Source organism: Sceloporus occidentalis, unplaced genomic scaffold (assembly GCF_023333645.1).
Source record: "Sceloporus occidentalis isolate IW3139 unplaced genomic scaffold, rSceOcc1.0.p SCAF_1, whole genome shotgun sequence".
Taxonomy (NCBI): domain Eukaryota; kingdom Metazoa; phylum Chordata; class Lepidosauria; order Squamata; family Phrynosomatidae; genus Sceloporus; species Sceloporus occidentalis.
The window spans coordinates 191,690,931-191,709,395 of NW_028316981.1; the positions used below are offsets into that span (position 1 = coordinate 191,690,931).

Sequence of the window (18,465 nt, forward strand, 5' to 3'; positions counted from 1 at the left end):
TGAGCCTGGAATTCTGACAGTAGTGTTGTTCTCCAAGGTAAAATAAACAGCAAAAATGGCCAATTTGAAAGGGTTAACTTTGCCCTACATGTCTTAAAAAGCAGCTTTGAGGCCTTAGACTAAACACTCTGCTGAAGCAACAGAGATTCCCTGGTTCCAGCAAGAGGACTCAAGGAATTTCAGTTTAGAAAGGAAAGTCAAATGAATATCAAGGAAGGTGAATATAATTTTTGGATGTTCACTTTTTCTTGTAGAATTTGATCAAGGTTTCAAATAGTCTTTCCACCAAAGAAAAGAATCTTTTGATCCAAACCTAACAAAGGCAAGTGAAAACTGTCACATCTAACTTCTGAACAACTGTGTGGTTTTTTTTTTTGAAAGCCATTAGATGTTTTCACTTCTAATGAAATATACATATGGGCAAGCTTCTGCCTGATTGTTATTTACAGGAGCTCCAGGTTGTCAAAATATGCCACATTCTGAAAAACCTGCAAAGAGTGAACATTATGTCCTTATGCAATGTTCCTATAATATCTTGAAGAGATGCAATGTCATTGGTCATCCTCTAGAACTTTTCCAAACCATTGTACAGTATTCATAGTTGTCACTGCCAATTTATCATCTGGCTGCCAAGCTTCTGGTAATGAACATTTTCATATTTAGCTAGGCCAATCCTCTGATTGTAGACACACAATCTGCTTAGTAGCTTGGAAAAATCTGACAGAGGTTGCACTCTGTTACAACAGCTTTTGAGAGTCCAGGGCCAGCTCCATGTCATTATGAGATAGCAAAGTAGGATCTTCTCCTTCTCCTTTAATATATTACATAAAAATTAAATATACTGTATATACTCATGTACAGTGGACCCTTGTTATGCGCTGGGGTTTGGTTCCAAGATCCCCCGTGGATAACAAAATCCGTGTATGCTCAAGTCCCATTAAATATAACGACATAGCAAAATAGTGTCCCTTATAAAAATGGAAAATCAAGGTTTGATATTTGAAATTTATACTTTTTTTGAACATTTTCAAACCGTGGATGATTGAATCCGTGTATAAGAAGGGCCAACTGTATAAGTCTACAAATTTTAGTTAAAAATTGATCCCAAAACCCTGGGTCAACTTTTCCAAGGATCAATGTATATAGGTACGTAAGTACCTTTATATAAGTACAGTCAGGTCTCCTGTGGCCTTGTCATCTGCAGACTGGAGCATTCACAAATGGCCCTGCCTCATTCTCCCCAATGGTGGTGCATGCAAGCAGCTGTGCCAATGTAGTCACATGCATGTTGCACCACTATTGGAAAGAACCAGACTTGAGGTCCCACTGATTTTACTATCTGCATGTGTGTGTGCATGCATGTCCAGAACACGACCCCCATGGATACAAAGAGATGACTGCATATACAGTAGGTCCTTGTTATCCACTGGGATTTGGTTCAAGGATCTGCAGTGGATACCAAATTCCATGGATGCTTAAGTCCCATTAAATACAATGGCACAGTACAATGGTCTTCCTTATATAAAATGGCAAAATCAAGGTTTGCTATTTGGAATGTATACTTTTTGGGGAACATTTTCAAGCTGTGGATGCTTGAATCCGTGGATAAAAAAATCTATGGATAAGGAGGGCTGATGTATGTATCTAATTGCTATACTTTAACTGTATCGTTTCCCTCTTGCTTCAGGCTTTACATCCTTTGTTACATGTCCCTAGGTTTTACTCTCGACTTATCCACAGGTCCTATCAAAATCCATAATTTTGGCCCCAAAACCTGCCACCAACTTATATATGACATCAACTTATAGTCAAATATATATAGTACTATTTTAATATTTCCTGGGTAAGAAAATGTCAGCTGCACAGGTGAGCAAGATTGGCTGATTTTGCAGGCATGAACATGAAGATGTCATGGGGAAGGTGTGAGGTACAAAGGATTTGTCATGGGGGGGTTACGGGGGAGCAGATGAAAGTGTAGATGTGGCAAAATTCTAACATTTGCTTCTTGAGCTGGAGAGCCCAAATTGAGGGGGAAGAGGAAATGGCAAGGACGATGGGGAAAGCCTCTTGGCACCATTGTCGGTAGTTTGAGGCATTCCAACAAGCTGTTAAATAAGTGGTACTCTGGGCAGTATGTAGACTGACCAACAAAGCAGCAGAGAAACAAGATACAACTCTAAGATTCCAGAGAATGGTGGCTCTTTGGTGCTTCCTCTCAGAGGAGTGCCAAGGGGTGAGATGAGTAATGGGGACATGGTAGTGGCAGCGACTTATCCACTCACTGGTCATATCAAAATCCATAATTCTGGCCCCTTGTCTTATACATAAGGTCGACTTACACATATATGACATGTAAACGGAAAGAAGCATTTGGAGAGACAGTTGAACAAGAGTGCATGGGAGCTATCTACAAAATCACTTGCCAAGATTAACAACTGTATGAATGAGCGACAACATGGGACTTGGGCAGGTTCTGAAGTAAACGCATGCTGCTAATTATCCAAATTCTAAAGGTATGAAGATACAGGAAGTTAGCAAGTATAGAAAAAGATCAGCTGGACGTGAGGAGTGTGGGTGAGAACATTTTGGTAAACCACTTTGATCTGTTGGAAAGGCGGTATATAAATAAAATTTATTATTATTATTATTATTATTATTATTATTAATCTTATCCTTGGTAACCAGGGTTAACAGGAATTCTAGACTGAAAACAAAGGGGAAGAAGGGCTCCTCGTTACCTTCAATACCTTGAAGATCCAGTGGAAGAAAATACTTCCAATTCTAATATTTTCAAACTGTTAGCCTGAATATACATAAACTGTGCAAGAAACCATATAGAAAAGAAACAAAATAATATCATAAAAGCAAATAAAGAAAAGGACCATAAAAGGTAAACCTGGCTAATTTCTCTCAGACATTATCTGTGAATTACTGTACATAACCATGCATATGGATCTTCAAGGCATTGAGGTCTAACGTTTTTAGTAAAAACATGACCCACAAAACCTGAGTTGACTTGTTTATGGGTAAATATGGTATTGTAATGCTTATATAAAAAAGGAACCATTATTTGGTAAAAGGTAAGAGAGTAATCTGTCTTGAAAGCACTGCCCCCACTCGACTCTCTTGGAGCCTGCTGGGATTTTGTAAGTTCTTTGGCATTATTTTCCTTTGCTTCATCCTTTACAGCCATTGTTACATGCCCCTATGTTTTACCAAGTTTTACCCTTGACTTATCCCTGGGTCAATCAAAATCCATAATTTTGGCCCAAAAATCTGCCTTCGATTTATACATGAGGTTGATTTATAGCCAAGTGTATATGGTACTACCTAGTTCAAATTGCTGGATGTGAAAAAATTAAAAATTGTGAAATAGTTAACAGGCCTTTGGGAATTCATTTAGCATGCCAGCAAAAAAGATAAAAGTACTTAAAACAGAAGAGTTTTGAAATCATGGGATGGGGTTTGTTGTATTGTTTTGAAGTATTTTTAACATTTTTATCTTAATTGTATTTTATTCTTTTAACAGGTAAGTTGTTTTAATATATGATAATTTAATTCTGTTTTAATTTACTATTTTTGTATGCTTTGAATTGTACTGTTTTTAATGTTCTGAACTGCCTTGAGTCCCAGTTTTGGGGAAAGGGTGGGATATAATAATAATAATAATAATAATAATAATAATAATAATAATAATAATAGGTAGCATTGCAGTGTAGAGGAAAGCCTCTGTTAGATGAATGTTCAACATGGTTTTATAGCCTGCTCCAGTGCATGCCTACCCTGAAGTAGGCCCCCCAACATTCAATGGCTCTTTCTGTGCATGCATTGGATTGCGCCCTTAAAAGAATGTAATGTATGTGTTTGGGTCAGTCAAATTAGAACCTTTATGGACAGTCTGAAACCTCTAAATGAAGGTATATGAAGACTGTAGATTCATTAGTGATGTTGATTTTTTAAAACACCTAGAATGCTACTTTTACAAGCCTATGCACAAATTAATTTAAGATGGAAAAAAATAAATCTTTTATTTATTAGTATGGGACAGTCTCATAAGGCTGATACTCATCATAAGAAATATTTCTATTTTGTTGCTAAGCCACAATGAATGCTAGCTGCACAATTGAATAGGGGTTATATACTCCTTGGCGATACCCAACGTCACCCAGATCTCCTGTCTCACCAGTTGTTCTAATCAGACAGCTTCAAAACTAAACACAAAACCACATAAAAAGACTCTCAGGACTAGTCTACACCAGCAAAAATAATCCAGCTGCAATTCAGAATATTCTGCCCGGGATCTGCCCTGAATTCACTCAGTTAGTGCCACACCTACCTGTAACATACTACACCAAAACTGAAATGATGCCCACATTCAAATTGGCACTGCTCTTTTTTCTTCTCCTTAGGGTCAGCACCGCTGCCTCCCCAGCAAAAGCACCTCCCCAGCAGATTCCTGAATAGCTGGCGAAGGCATTTGCTTTGAAGTCAGAACAAGGTGTCCAGCCACGCTATCAGTGTTAAGGTGACAGCCCGGTCAAATCCATGGCTGGGCACCTCGTCTTCACCATAAGCAAGCAAATATAAGTTTTGAATTTTGGAGTATTTCAAATTTTGGAATTCCGGATAAGGGAGCTTCAATCGGTTTTGTTTTGAATTCAGACTATTTTTAGTGAGGTGGCATCTAATATAGAGTGCCCTTTTAATGAGTACTGAGTCATTTGAGCAATGACCATTTCTTTTGAAGAAGTCAATAGGCAATATGCCTTTGTCTCAGTTTAAGCTATTGCAAAATAAGCATACTTGGAATTCTGACTAATGTTTACAACAGAATCGCCTGTTTCTCAAGTTCATGGTATTATAGACTGCAAACTCTTTTGGACACCAATACTATGTGCAAGGTAGAACACATTTTTAAAAAAAGATATGATTTCCTTTGTTCAAAAAGACTTGGTATTATATCTGCTTTTTCAAACAAGGCAGAGCACAGAAGAATTTAACATGAATATGAACGATAGAATATGTGGAAGACAACACACTACTTTAAACATTTTTTTACAGTTGCAAAGTCTGACCAAAAAAGATGTATTTTAAATGTCTGAGTGTTGGATTATGGCTCTGGAAACCAGAGTTCGATACTGAGCACAGGCAAGGAACACCACTGGGTGAGCTTGGACAAGTCACATGCTCTCAGCCTCAGGGGAATGTAATGGGAAACCTCCTATGATCAAATTTTGCCAACAAAATCCTGTGATAAGTTTGCCTTAGGGTCGCCGTAAGTCGGAAATGATTTGAAGGTACACCACAACAAATTTGTATCCTGCTGTTCCAGCAACACTTTATCGTGCTTTAATAAAGTTAACACAATATCCACAAAGTCAATTAATAAAATGACAGATAACCAGTCCAAATTTTTAAAGGCCCGTTATAAGGATTTTTAAAAGGGAAAACACCTTTCTTTTGTCCCAACACAAATTGTTATTCTGCTTCACATCTGCAGAACCACTTCACTTTATCTTGAGAGTACAGTCCTGTGGTATTTAATTACCCTGTCAAGAGCACTAAATGGTTTGGCACCAAGCCCTTTCCCTCAATCTCTGCTGATTGATAGCATCAATAAAATCCACTCACTTTAATTAAACCTCCAAATAGGATCTCCTTTTGCCACTCACTAGGATCAATGTTCTTTAATATGGAAGGAACAGAACACAGAGGTTGTGAGGGTGCTTCTTCCTCACCTTCACAGTTCATTTCCTTCAGATGTTCTAAAGGGATTTTATACAATGCATACATATTTCACAGTTCTCTTGACACATTAGTTAATGGAAAAGATCACTATTAGAAACTGTCATCTACAAAAGATTACTTTCCCACTGATATGTGGTTAGGGTTTTTTTGGGGGTTTTTTGGCAAATGTATATGCTAAAAACAGACAGTATTTTTTACTTTTTTTGCAAAGCAGTTTGTAGAGATTTCAGATAGTGTCAGCTCAACCATGTATCCCATTTTGAAAACATATTCATATAGTCTGAGAGTTTCAATAAATATTAAGGCTTTTGAGCAAGTTATTACAGCAGCATATTTGTTTGAACTAACTGCTGCAGCAAGCCTGGAGATGCTAAAAAATGTACTTTAATGCCATATGGTCTATTTTAAGGTATAGAATGTCTACGTATGTGTATTCTTCCTTTTTTATGGCCTTTATTTTAACTTCACTTCAAAATAAAATTCTGTGCTGAGCAAAGTAGGTCACACAGAAACAAGTCACTTTTTCAATTTAATAGTGGCATGCCTCTTCAACAGTTAGGATGGCTGCAGTTTTGAAAAAACATGAAAAAGCTTATCTGGATTTAATTCCTTACCACTAGGATACTGTTTTCAATCAAGGTGTAACTATTATAACATTTTCATAATTAGACAATTCTGTTGTTGTGTTCCTCCAAGTCATTCTGACTTATGGTGACCCTAATGTGAATCTATCATAGGGTTTTCTTGGCAAGCTTATTCTATAGTTTACCACTGTCATCTTCTGAGGCTGAAAGAATGTGACTTACCCAAGGGCACTCAGTGGATTTCCATGGCCAAACGGGGATTTGAACGTTGATCTCCACAGTTGTATTTCATTGCTCAAACCACTACAGCATGCTGGCTCTCAAACTAGTTCTAGTAAATAGAAATTATTAGCTCTTCACAGTGGAAGAACTGAAGAAAACCTTTTAAACACCTGCTGATAATTTCCTCGTAATAAAGCCTTTACAACTTTTGAATATAACAAGAGTAGGAAGCAAACCTACAAGCATAATTGGAAGCATTTTTTTAAAAAAAAATCTATACTCTCTTGACAGGTGATAATTATATATAAACACATTAATAGTCAACTGAGAAGGTGACTCAAAGGAAATATCTATACAAGAAAGAAGGCATATTTGGCCACTCTTAGCCCTGGGGAAAAGAAAGTAACTTGCACCGTGAACTGAAAGACGCCGGATTTATGTTGGCTCACATGCACATGCAAACACACACACACACAGTGTTGTAAAAATATCCCTTCTTTAATGTGGGAAACCTCTAGCCCTGTACTTATTGTTGGAACTCCAGCTCAGATCAGCCTCAGCCCAGATTGCCAACCAGCAGACAACATCTACAGAGAAAGGGTTCCACAACCTTGAACTACGGGCATTACATACATTTATGGAAAGCCCCAACTTGATTTTCATATTTATAACACGATTTGTCATTCCCTGTGTTCTGTTTAGAACTGATTATAACTGAATAAGCCACCAAGCTTAGAACTAGATGGAAGGAAGAATATGGGATGGGCTGATGCATTAAGTGCATTATGTTCTACTACTTATCTGTTTCTATATTAACAGGACCTCTTTTGTCTATCTTCATTTTACAATATGATTGAACACATATCATTTTTTGCTCCTCTGGGAGCACAATCCCAGTGAGGCAGGGTGACTGCCATGAAGTTTTTTTTAATTATTATTCTCTGGCTTGTGCACGGAAGGAAACCACACAACAATCGATTTATTAAATTAGCAGGGAAGCACTTCAGAGGTCATGGTGGACACAGCCTTTATCGTTTTTTAGTGTAAAATCTATAGAATAATTCAGGTAACTATTAAAGCAGAAAATGAATCCTCAGTGTGTCACACTAAGCAACAAAACTTCAGAATCCAAATAAGCAAGATTATATTTATTAGAGAAAGGAAGAGGAGAGAGCAAGCAAACAGAGTACAACAAAAGGTAGGCTAAGCAATCTTTGCTGAGAAACTAAGAAGTCAGGTTCACAATTTACATGCTAATTTAAGGGCATGCAATCATGAGCTCTCCAAACACTCTGGACTACAACTCAAAATTAAGTCCTGGCATTGGCCATGCACGCTGAGGATTATGGGGGTTGGAGTTCAAACCCCTGCCTTTCCCGGTGCTGAGGTTCCCTTCAGAAGTTCTATTAAAGACAAAAAAACAATTCCCCATCTCTATCTTAGATGTGAAGTGGGATGAGAAACTGACAGGTGAGAGGATCTCACCAACCAGTATCTGACAAGGATTGTGTGGGATATGCTCTTACAGAATGATCACAAATTTAGTTATAATTGAAGCAGGATCTGACAAGGCATATGTAGTATATATCCTGAATGGTCACCAATGTAAATATCATCAAGACAGGAAACTGAGAAGGAATTGTGGAAGGTGGGAGAATATCTCCTCTCTGTATTACTAGACAGATCTATCAAGAGAAAGATTTGTTCTATGGATTCGAGGACATGTCTGAACAACTGTAGGGGAACTGAATAGGCAATTTGTGTAGAACCTAGGGATCTTTCAAGTGGCCAACTCATGGTGTCTCAAGATGTCCTTTTATAGTACTGTAAGGTTGTCATGTACAAAACAGGAAAGCAGAGGTGTGACCTGCCCATCAAATTCAAAGCCACGTGTGTTATGATCAGCAGATAGAAAGAGAGCGTTCAGTTGAGTCAGGCAAAATAAGAGTCAGATAGAATCTCCTGTATCACATTCAAGGGCATGTCTACGAGTTGCTGCTGGATGATAGAAATTTGCAATCAGAGAGAGGCCCTTTCTGTGAACAACTAGTCAAGTCCTGATGCAAATTCAAGAATGGCAATAGTGCATTACTAGTCTTGGCTAGTCAAACTTACACAGCAGAAAGGTTGTTCCAAGAAATATTTGAGTGCTCTAAGCCCATGAAGAAAATAAATACTTCCAGAACAGGGATAGGGAAAACAATAACCCTAGACACATTAGCCAATAAAAAGGGCGTTAACCCACCCATTTAACTGTTCAACAATTTAAGACAGCAACTGATAAAAGCAGTAATTATAATATCAGAAGACATTTGTTCAGCACAGTGCTAACTTCAAAACAGGTATGTACATGTAGCATTATCTGGTAATGTAGTATTTTAGCTGCAACAGGATTAGAAATTGGTAAAAAAAAATGATTTAAGGGCACGGGTTCACAGTCATTACTTTAAATAAGAGAGCAGCTTAGCCTTTCTCTGAAATATAGAGGGACAGTACTTTGGTCTTAAGAGGCAATCTGGGGGAAATAATATCTTAGTGTCATAGCCTGTCATCCCATTCTGATTAGGAAAAGCTTTTAGTGTTTGAGAAACTGTTGTTCTTTGGTTTCATTATGATGACATTGTGTTTGTTCTTTTACCCTTCACTGTATGGCATTATTCATCATACTCATCATACTCTTCGATACAGTATCATATTCTCAAAAAGGAAGGGTGACTGTAAAGTGAAAAGAAGCAAAGGAAGTGAGGAAGAAATATGGGGGTCAACTACAAACAAGGAATAGAGCTATCTTCTTTTTCCACTCCCTTCTGCCAAACCTACACCCCCTGCTCCATATGCTGCCATGCTAACATTAATACACAACATGTAGTCTGTCTCTGACGATGTTGCAAACTTGACTCTTAAATTAACCAAGTTAAAAGCTATGTTAATTTCCCAGTATTTATCCTGTTTACTCTACTCTGTACAGAGCTTTGGAAAACTGAGTTCGTCAAAGAACTACCTCAGTGAGTGAACATTCTTCAGACAACATATAGCAATGTGTGCTCAAAAAACATATAGCAATGCATTTGGCTCCATGGAGTCATAGAACATTTTCCAGGAAACAATCAGAAAATAATGGCACACATTTATGAAGAAACACTCTTGGAATAACATTATGTAAAATTTCAAAATATAAGGATTTCATTTCAGCATGTCTGCAAATGCCTCTCCATCATGGAGATATTCTTTTCTAAATACTTTCATATACAAACTAGTAATATAATTCCAAACAATCCAAGACCATAGCTTCTAAATAAGCCAACTATAGTTCCAAAGACAGATATTCTCTAAAAATACATAAGACTCAATATTCATATGTATCTACATATAATAAATGTTTGTATTCTTCTTTTTAATTTCTACATACTTTTATAGTTTTGGTTTGGAGTCTCAATCCATTCAGTGTATTAATCGCCTTTTCAGCATCTTTAGGGTCAATGTAGTTCACAAATCCATATCCCAAGCTCTGTCCTGATGATTAAAATAAGAGAAAATAGAAATTATTAATAATACAGCAAAAAAGCAACAATATTTTTGTCTTAACCTTTTATTGACAGAACAAAGTTAAAATGATTTTGCACTGAAGAAAAAGATGCTGTCACTAATTTAACTTTTAGTCATTCACTCACTGAATCTTTCAAACTATTAGATGCCCACGTCATGCACAATTTGATTTGGAAGAGGAATATTGAATGGGTAGCCCTCAACTCCCTAGTTCAGATGGATCTGAGGGAAGAGGGGAGCTGTATTCCAACATCTAGAAGACCCTATCTTCCCCCATCAAGGGAGCAAAATGGGTATCCTATTCAGGGAGCTTTGTAAAACAATCAGCACTAATGATTAATTTTTTAAAAATAAAAATTGTCATAAAATACGCTGCTTTTAAGTTATTGTTCATATGCAGCTACGTTTGCAGCTTCATCAATTACCCTAAGATGCCTTATCTTCCCTGTCTTTGATTGGTTTAATGAGTGTTTTAAGGATTTAGGGTGTAATGTGATGTTGTTATGTTGAAATTAGTCTTGTGCGTGTGAGGAGAGAGGGGACAGTGGGACTTATATTTTATACTGTATGAATTATATGTATTTTACAGTGTAAAAATTGTATTATTGTTGAAAGCCGCCTCAATACTATGGGAGAGGTGGGATAAAAATTTAAAAAAACTATTAATTAATTAATTAATTATCATCGTAAAGATTTGATCCTAACTTTCTTTAAATGACAGAAACCAGACAGGTAAGTTTCACTTATTTTCCTTTCTCCTTGAAAATCTGTTCCAAAGCATAAGGAGACCTCCTGAGCAGCAGAGGGGACTGAAAGAGGGACATGTGACCCCATCGATTATCTTAATCAGAAGCCTTTTCTGGATCAAGATCCAAACCAAGATGTACATTTGCAAATATAGCAAGAAACAAATCACAGTGCATGAGAAAGGACCGGAGCATTACATCAAATTCATTATGATATTATGTAGAATACAGTGCAAAGCTGGACATATAGAATAGTTCATACGAAGACTAAACATTTGCAGTATGATAAATACACAGATAAAACTAAGGTTAGCAATACAGTCGGCTCCCCATATTCGTGGATTCTTTATCCATGGATTCAACCACTGACTTCTTGGAAAAAAACACTCACTCTCTCTCTCTCTCACACACACACACACAGACACACAAACACTCCAAAAAGCTAACCTTGATTTTGCCTTTTAATATAAGGGACACCATTATATATAATGGGACTTGAGCATCCACAGATTTCAGTATCCATTTGGTCTTAGAACCAAACCCCAGCAGATATCAAGGGCCCATTGTACTGCCATTATACTTTACACTGTGTGAAGTTTATTCTAACATCTGCTGAGTTTGTGCTAGTGGTGCAAGAAGGTGGGAATGACATAGGTGGAAAGCTGGGGAGTGACACTGCATTCCACCCATGTTCAACACTAAACAAAAGATGTCATTGTAAGTTCAAGAAGAGATCCCTGTCTGCTGCTCTGATAATTATTTTTACCCTGTCTTCCAACCAGAAATCAGTTTGAAAAAGCTGAAATACTTCCAACCTTGTTAAATGGTTGTACACAATGGCCAAGGCATAATAATAATAATAATAATAATAATAATAATAATAATAATACCCTGCTCTTTAGAAATGCTCTCAGAGCAGATTACAAATTGTTAGACAATTCTCTGCCCTCAGGTTTGCAACCTAAAAAGACATGACACAAAAGGAGAAGGGAATGGCAGTGGGAAAAGGGATCAGGTCCAGCAGTTCTCCTCTCCCTGTGAGGCTATAGCCATAGCAGATGAATGGAGGGAGGACCCTTCTTCTCTCCCTGGGCTAACCTGGCAGAGCTATATCTGCTGATTCTCCCCTTTGAGGTCGTGACCATGGCACCATGAAATGGAGGGAGGGCTCTTCTTCTGTCCCTGGGCTAAGCTTGGCGGAGGTCTCCCTGGGCTAGGCTTGCCTGCCCCTTCTCTCCCTCTGAGGCCATGGCCTGGTACCATCCTACAACTCAACAACAAGATTTCAAACAACAAAAAATAACCTTCAAAAATTCCAGTAGGCAAAATTTGAAACATGAAGCAAGCTGAAAGCCTTTTCAAAGAGAACAGGAATAAAACAGTCAGGTAATCTTCTCTTACATGATTAAAAGATTTTTAACCATCGAGAGGATTGTGATTAAATTTAATCACTGCTACGTGAAGTCGGAATTTAAGGTCTTTAATCCTACTCTAGAATCAATCCTGTTCAATGAATCACAGATAAGAATGAGTAGGAGTAGTGTAGAGAAAATTCTCAGAAGTAGTTTAAAAGCTGTATACTCATGATCTTTGCAAGCGTGTTGATCATTTGCTTCAATAGCTGGAATATTCCTAGCATAAATTCATGCAAGAATGGTTCCAAGTAATTTTCCAGAATTTCTTGCTCTTGGTCTCCCCACATACCAAGGTTCAGCTCTTAAATCCCCAGTACTCCCCAAATCAAGCCAACAATCAGTGGTTGTGTGGTTGATTTTAAAAGCATGACCACAACACAAGCAAACTAAATGCACTGCTATTTTTACAAGGAAATTCAGAAGAACCAAAGCAGCAATATGACAGAACAGAGCACATCATTTTGAAACATGCCTAGAATAAATTTTAATGCCATAAAATTTTATTAGGTGTCGGTTCTATTTGTGAGAAATAGTGCCTTTTTGTAAGAAATTATGTCCTTCCATAAGGATTAAAATCTATTAAAATATAATCAGATTCAATAAAATGAAAACCAAATAGAAAAAAAAAAATAGCAGGTAAGAATTAATCAAAAGAAGGGGGAAAAAACCAACAACCAGGTAAAACCAATTGCATAATATTTACTAGTCAGCTTAGGGGGGCAGAAGCCAGTCACAACAAAAATGACTTCGCTTGTCAACAGGTCATCAGAAACAGAGATATGCTTCCTTGGCAAGGGATTCAGTAGCAGCCACCAACATGATTCAGCTAAATATACTTCCCACACCATGATTCAGCTAAATATACTTGCTACATTAATGCACAGAAAGAGGTTCCTAAAATCCAGGTAAATGTGCATGGGACTGAAACAGCTCACTGTTTCAAATAATCTGGCCCCTAGTCATGAAAGGTTTTTACAAATCACAATTAACACTTTGAGGTGTGCATGAAAAACAGACCAATAGCCAATGACGCTGTAATCAGCCCCAGTCAACTGTCTGAATAAAGCATTGTTCCTCAGCACTCTTTAAAAAGAAGCCTCACAAAGGGCATGTGATAGCAATCTTTTTGTTGTTCTTGTTGTGTACCTTCAAGTCGTTTCTGACTTATGGCAACTCTAAGGCAAATATACCATAGGATTTTCTTGACAAGTTTCTTCAGAGGGGGTTTGCCATTGCTATCCTTTGAGGCTGAGAAAGTGTGACTTGCCCATGGCAGAGCCAGGATTCAAACCCTGGCCTTCCCATATTCCAGTCCAATGCTCAAACCATTATACCAAACTGCCCAGTCTAGACAAGATGTAACCAAAGCACGAGTCAACGTGGCCAGGTCTAACATTCCCAAGAACAGTATCAGTAAGTGCACTAGCTTTAGCTGTATGAAAGTGCTCTTGGTATTTGCAAACCCCATCTTTCAATTCTGGGGCTCACCCAAACTGTGAAGCTTGGTCTTCAAGGAAAGAGCCATCAAAGATAAATTAAACTGCTATTCCAGGGTTGCCTTAAGAATAATGAAGGCCATCTGCTCCACTTGGATTAAATGTATGCTTACCTCCGCCCACTGCCCAAGCCCATTACCAACACCAAAAATGGCTGTAAATAGCACTTCACAGTGAACACTGAAAGTTTAAACATAATGGTCAGAGTACAGCAAACATGTCATATTGATGAGTTAACTTCACATGGAAAACAGAGGAGCCTTTTGAAGCAGACAGTAAACAAGTCATTCTATAGGCAAAAGAATATATGGACAACAATCAGACATTGGAAACAAGATATAGAAACCAATGGGATAGCATTTTGATGCCCTGAAGCCATGGTTCCCAAACTTTGGTCCTAGCCACCTGGGCCAACAGTCAGGAATTCTAGGAGATAAAGTCCAAAACATTTGTCTCAAAATCGTAGACATAATCCAAAAATGTAAGATAATATCTATGACTATTTAATCCAGACTACAATCTCCATTTGAAGTCTCCACTTGATACTGAATCGAAAATGCAGACTGCCTGAGCAGCAACCAAGAGGCCTCTTGCCTGCACTGGCCTTTCCCGCAAGGTTGGCACAGGTGAGAAACTTTTCTGTCACTGTTCAGCCAGCTGTTCAGTTGCTGCTTTCAAGGTGAGTGAGTGCAAAAAGAGCAGCGATTGATTGTTTGGAATTTGCAGTAGAATAGTAGCCCTAATGTGATGAAATAGGTGTTTGGGGCACTAGGGCTGTCGCCCAAAAGGTTTGGGGAACAGTGCCCTAATTAATGAAAGTATAACCTAAGCATGGATATTTTAAATCTGAATTCACCAATATTTCATTCTATTCTTTTTAGAATACTTGGGACAATGGTTTACACTAAGGACTAATAAAGCAAAACAACTGCATTATCACTTATTCATGTGAATGGTCAATGAGGTTAATGTTTATATATTTAAGCTTTAGTTAGAACTGCCAGAGAATTTTGTGACCATTTAAGCCCACTATTTACAACCACAACCACCACCCACCAAATAATCTCAGTATTTCATGCATCTCAAAAAATGAGTGACAGCCTACAAAAGCTAAAACCATAATGAACCTTTAAAGTACCAGGAGGATTTCTGTTGCCTTCACCACAATAGACTAATATGGCAACTGCTCTGAAAGCTAATGTTAATAAGAAACTAAGACAAGCTAGTGAACATAGAATCATATACAGGAGAGAGGAATGGTGTGCACCATGTGCATCAGGCAAGGATTATAGTTCTATAAAAACATAAAACCAACATTCACACACCCATAAGGGAAAAGGCAGAGCCATAATACCAGCAAAAATATCAACTACTGTAAACAAAATTATCTTCTGACAGAGCAAGCCTACTTGCAGCATCCAGAGGACAATACAGCTTGAGGCAAGCATCAAGGAGGTTAATTAAAACCACTACTGTTCTGCTTTGCACCCATGAGCTACAACTGGCATTGGAAGCACTGAAAAGAAATTTAAAAAAACAACAGCCCTGAGCCTCAAGACTCACGGATTCCATTAAGCTCATAATTCAACCCATACAGGAACCATAGGGGAGAGATATTTTCAAGGTGCACTGACAATCGTGAAAACCAGGAGCATTTGTTTAGCATTTCACTGAACTTAGTTGAAAATTAGACTATATGGAAGCAAAAACAGGCAAGTATTCTTAGGTAGGTTTCTTACCAACTTTCTAAAGACTGAATTCAAATTAACTTTGTATATTGTTAGAATAACCCTAGATAGATAGATAGATAGATAGATAGATAGATAGATAGATAGATAGATAGCTTATTCGCAGCATTTTACTCCATGTCAAACGGCTTCCTATACAACTCAAATATCCCTATATAAGGCAGCGACCACAGATATTTATTTTAAAAAAATTAATTTACTCCCTTCGTAGAACACAGATACAAAATTAGAAGGGTCAAGGTGCCTTACAACAGGTATATATAATAACGCATCAGTAAAACAAACTACAACTAAAGACAAAGAGCAACATTAACCTCATCCATAGCAGCAAACAGAAAATTAAATAAACCCAATGTCTGACAAAATAAAAGGACAGGTTGCGTACCTGTAACTGTGTTTCTTCAGGTGGTCTTCTGTGAACTTATACACATGGGATGTAATGCACCTGCACAGTACTAATTCAGAGCTTCCAAAGCAGTCAGTTGGTGTTTTGGTAGTAGACCCTCCCTACATGCCTCCCTATACTGTCCACAGCCCAGTTCAAAGTCCGCAGCAGCAGGACCATAAAAGGAGTGAAGTAACACAAGAGGGGAGGAAGGGCAGGTTGTGTAAGGGCACAGATGACCACTCAAAGAAATACAGATACAGGTAAGCAACCTGTCCTTCTTCTTCGTGGTCTCTGTGACCTACACACATGGGAGTTTAGTGAGCTGTCTAACCTCAGTAGAGGAGGTAGTGTCACACAACAGAGGACCAAAGGACAGCTCTTCCAAAGGCAGCATCTCTCTGAGATCTTGATCCTGTAGTGTGAGATAAAGGTGGATTGCTGAAGACCATGTCGTAGCATGACAAACATCTTGGAGGGGAATGCTTGCTAGGAGGGCAGTGGATGTGGAGGTAGATCTTGTGAAGTGAGCCTTGAGAGGAGATGGAGGGCATGTACCAGCCAGCTCATAAGCCAAATGTATGGCAGAAGTTACCATTTAGAAAAACACTGAGGTTTGACTTGATATCCCAGGCGAGATGAGGAAAAGCACACAAAAAGACATGTGGCCTTATGAAAATGGGCTGTTCTATCAACATAGAAGGCCAATGCCCTGAGTACATCCAAGGAATGAAACAACCTCTCGAAGTTAAGGACAATTCTTGCATTGAAGCAGGGAAGTTAATGTCATGGTTGAGGTGGAATCCTGAGACCACCTTAGGGATTAAGGTGATATCAGGGCGAAGAACAACCTTATGGAACCTAATGTAGGGAGGGTCAGAATGGAGGGCACAGAGTTCACTGGCCTGTCTGGCCGAGGTGATTGCCACCAGAAAAGCAATAACACTATTAGCTTCATTTATATACCACTTCATAATGCACTAAGCTCTCTCTAAGCAGTTTACAACTGTAAGCTAATTGTCCCCAACAAGCTAGGTACTCATTTTAGCGACCTTGGAAGGATGCCAGGCTGAGTCAATCCTGACTCACAACCTTGTGGTTTGTGAGTCAGTGGCTGCACTACCAGGATTTAACCATTGCGCCACCAAGGCTATTTCCCAGGTGAGAAGCCTGATGTCACAGGTGGCCATTGGCTCAAATGGGGGGGCTAGAAAGTTGAGCCAAGACCTGTTGTAGGCTCCACATCAGAGGTAGAGGAAGTACAGGAGGGTAAAGGTTTTGGTAACCTCTTAGGAAGGTTTTGATGAGAGGGCCAGAGAAACGAGGATTGCCCAATTGTTGACAGTGCCAAGAAATAGCCGATAAATAACATTTTACTGAAGAGAGTGAGAGTCCTCTCTCTGCTACAGAGGAAAGGAAAGCCAGAATATGTGGAGTGAAAGTGCCATGCTGCACTGAGGAGATCTACAGATGGCTTTGATGACAGCCAACATTTTCAAGGTGTTGAAAGTGGATTCCATCTTGGACCAAGTCCCTTGGGTTGACTGCCCATCAAGATGGGCACCCCAGCCCTGAAAGGAGATTTCTGTTGTCAGAATCCAATAAGGCCAAGGAGAAGAAAAGGGAATACCCCTGGTGAGGTTGTAGAGGGAGACCAACCATCAAAAGGATTGATGTAGTGACATTTCAGGGAGTTTAGAGCCCTGATTTGAAAGGGAAGATTCAAAATACAGCAAACCCTTCCCATTTTCAGGGGTTTGGTTCCACTGTCCTGCCCTGCCCATCTGCATGGATGGCAAAAAATGTGGGAAGTTGCATCCCAATTATTATTGCTTGGGAATGGCTGGATTCAAACACATCTACAAACTCTTAGGTTGGGGGAGGCTGTCCTAATGCTAACAAAGTTTAATAATAATAATAATAATAATAATAATAATAATAATTTTTATTTGTATACCGCTTTTCCTTCAGATCAAAATGTGTAAGCACCTTTTGGCTGTTGCTTTTCCCCTGCCACCATGTGCTCCTCATCCCCACGATGGTCCTAAAACTTGCTAGCTCCCCTTGTCTTTCTTGTGCTCCAATACTTTGGTGTAAGGACCCCATGCTGCACCCTTTAACCTCGCTGTGCCCCATATCTTTCCAGCATCCCTCAAGGGACAGTACTGCCCACTTTGGTAAACACTGTTTTAAGATATAAAGAGCCCCCCCCCCCAAAAAAAATACCTTTACGCTAAGCATCAGCCTTACCATACCCTGCAAATTGTGTGTCTAGATTCACTGAATAAGGGTGGTGGGTAAAAAGAAGAATAAGGAAAAGTATTGGGACAGAGGGATAGTGGTGTGGAGAAAGAAACCAAATAACAACAATAACAATAATGGAGTTTAAAGAAAAAATTTTTCAAGAGCCTAGCATAAACACACTAAATAATTGCAAAGAGATTTACTGCTCCTCATCCCTAAATAATATAAAAATGCATGTGATACAAAAATATACTGTGTGATTCAAAAAGCATGCCACAAAAATAAAACTGTTGTTACTTGGTTTTGTGCCATTCTTTCTGAACCACCTTGT

The 18,465-nt window shown here is 38.6% G+C and overlaps 1 protein-coding gene across 10 annotated transcripts in view; it reads right to left on the reverse strand.

The window, feature by feature from the left end:
* ELAVL2 (ELAV like RNA binding protein 2) overlaps positions 1 to 18,465 on the reverse strand; it is a 173,816-nt gene that overhangs the window by 30,521 nt on the left and 124,830 nt on the right. For all 10 annotated transcript variants that reach the window (XM_089487979.1, XM_089487967.1, XM_089487959.1 and 7 more), the window contains one exon: positions 9,964 to 10,067. In XM_089487979.1, the coding sequence (XP_089344105.1) occupies positions 9,964 to 10,067 (104 nt within the window). The remainder of the gene's footprint in view (positions 1 to 9,963; positions 10,068 to 18,465) is intronic.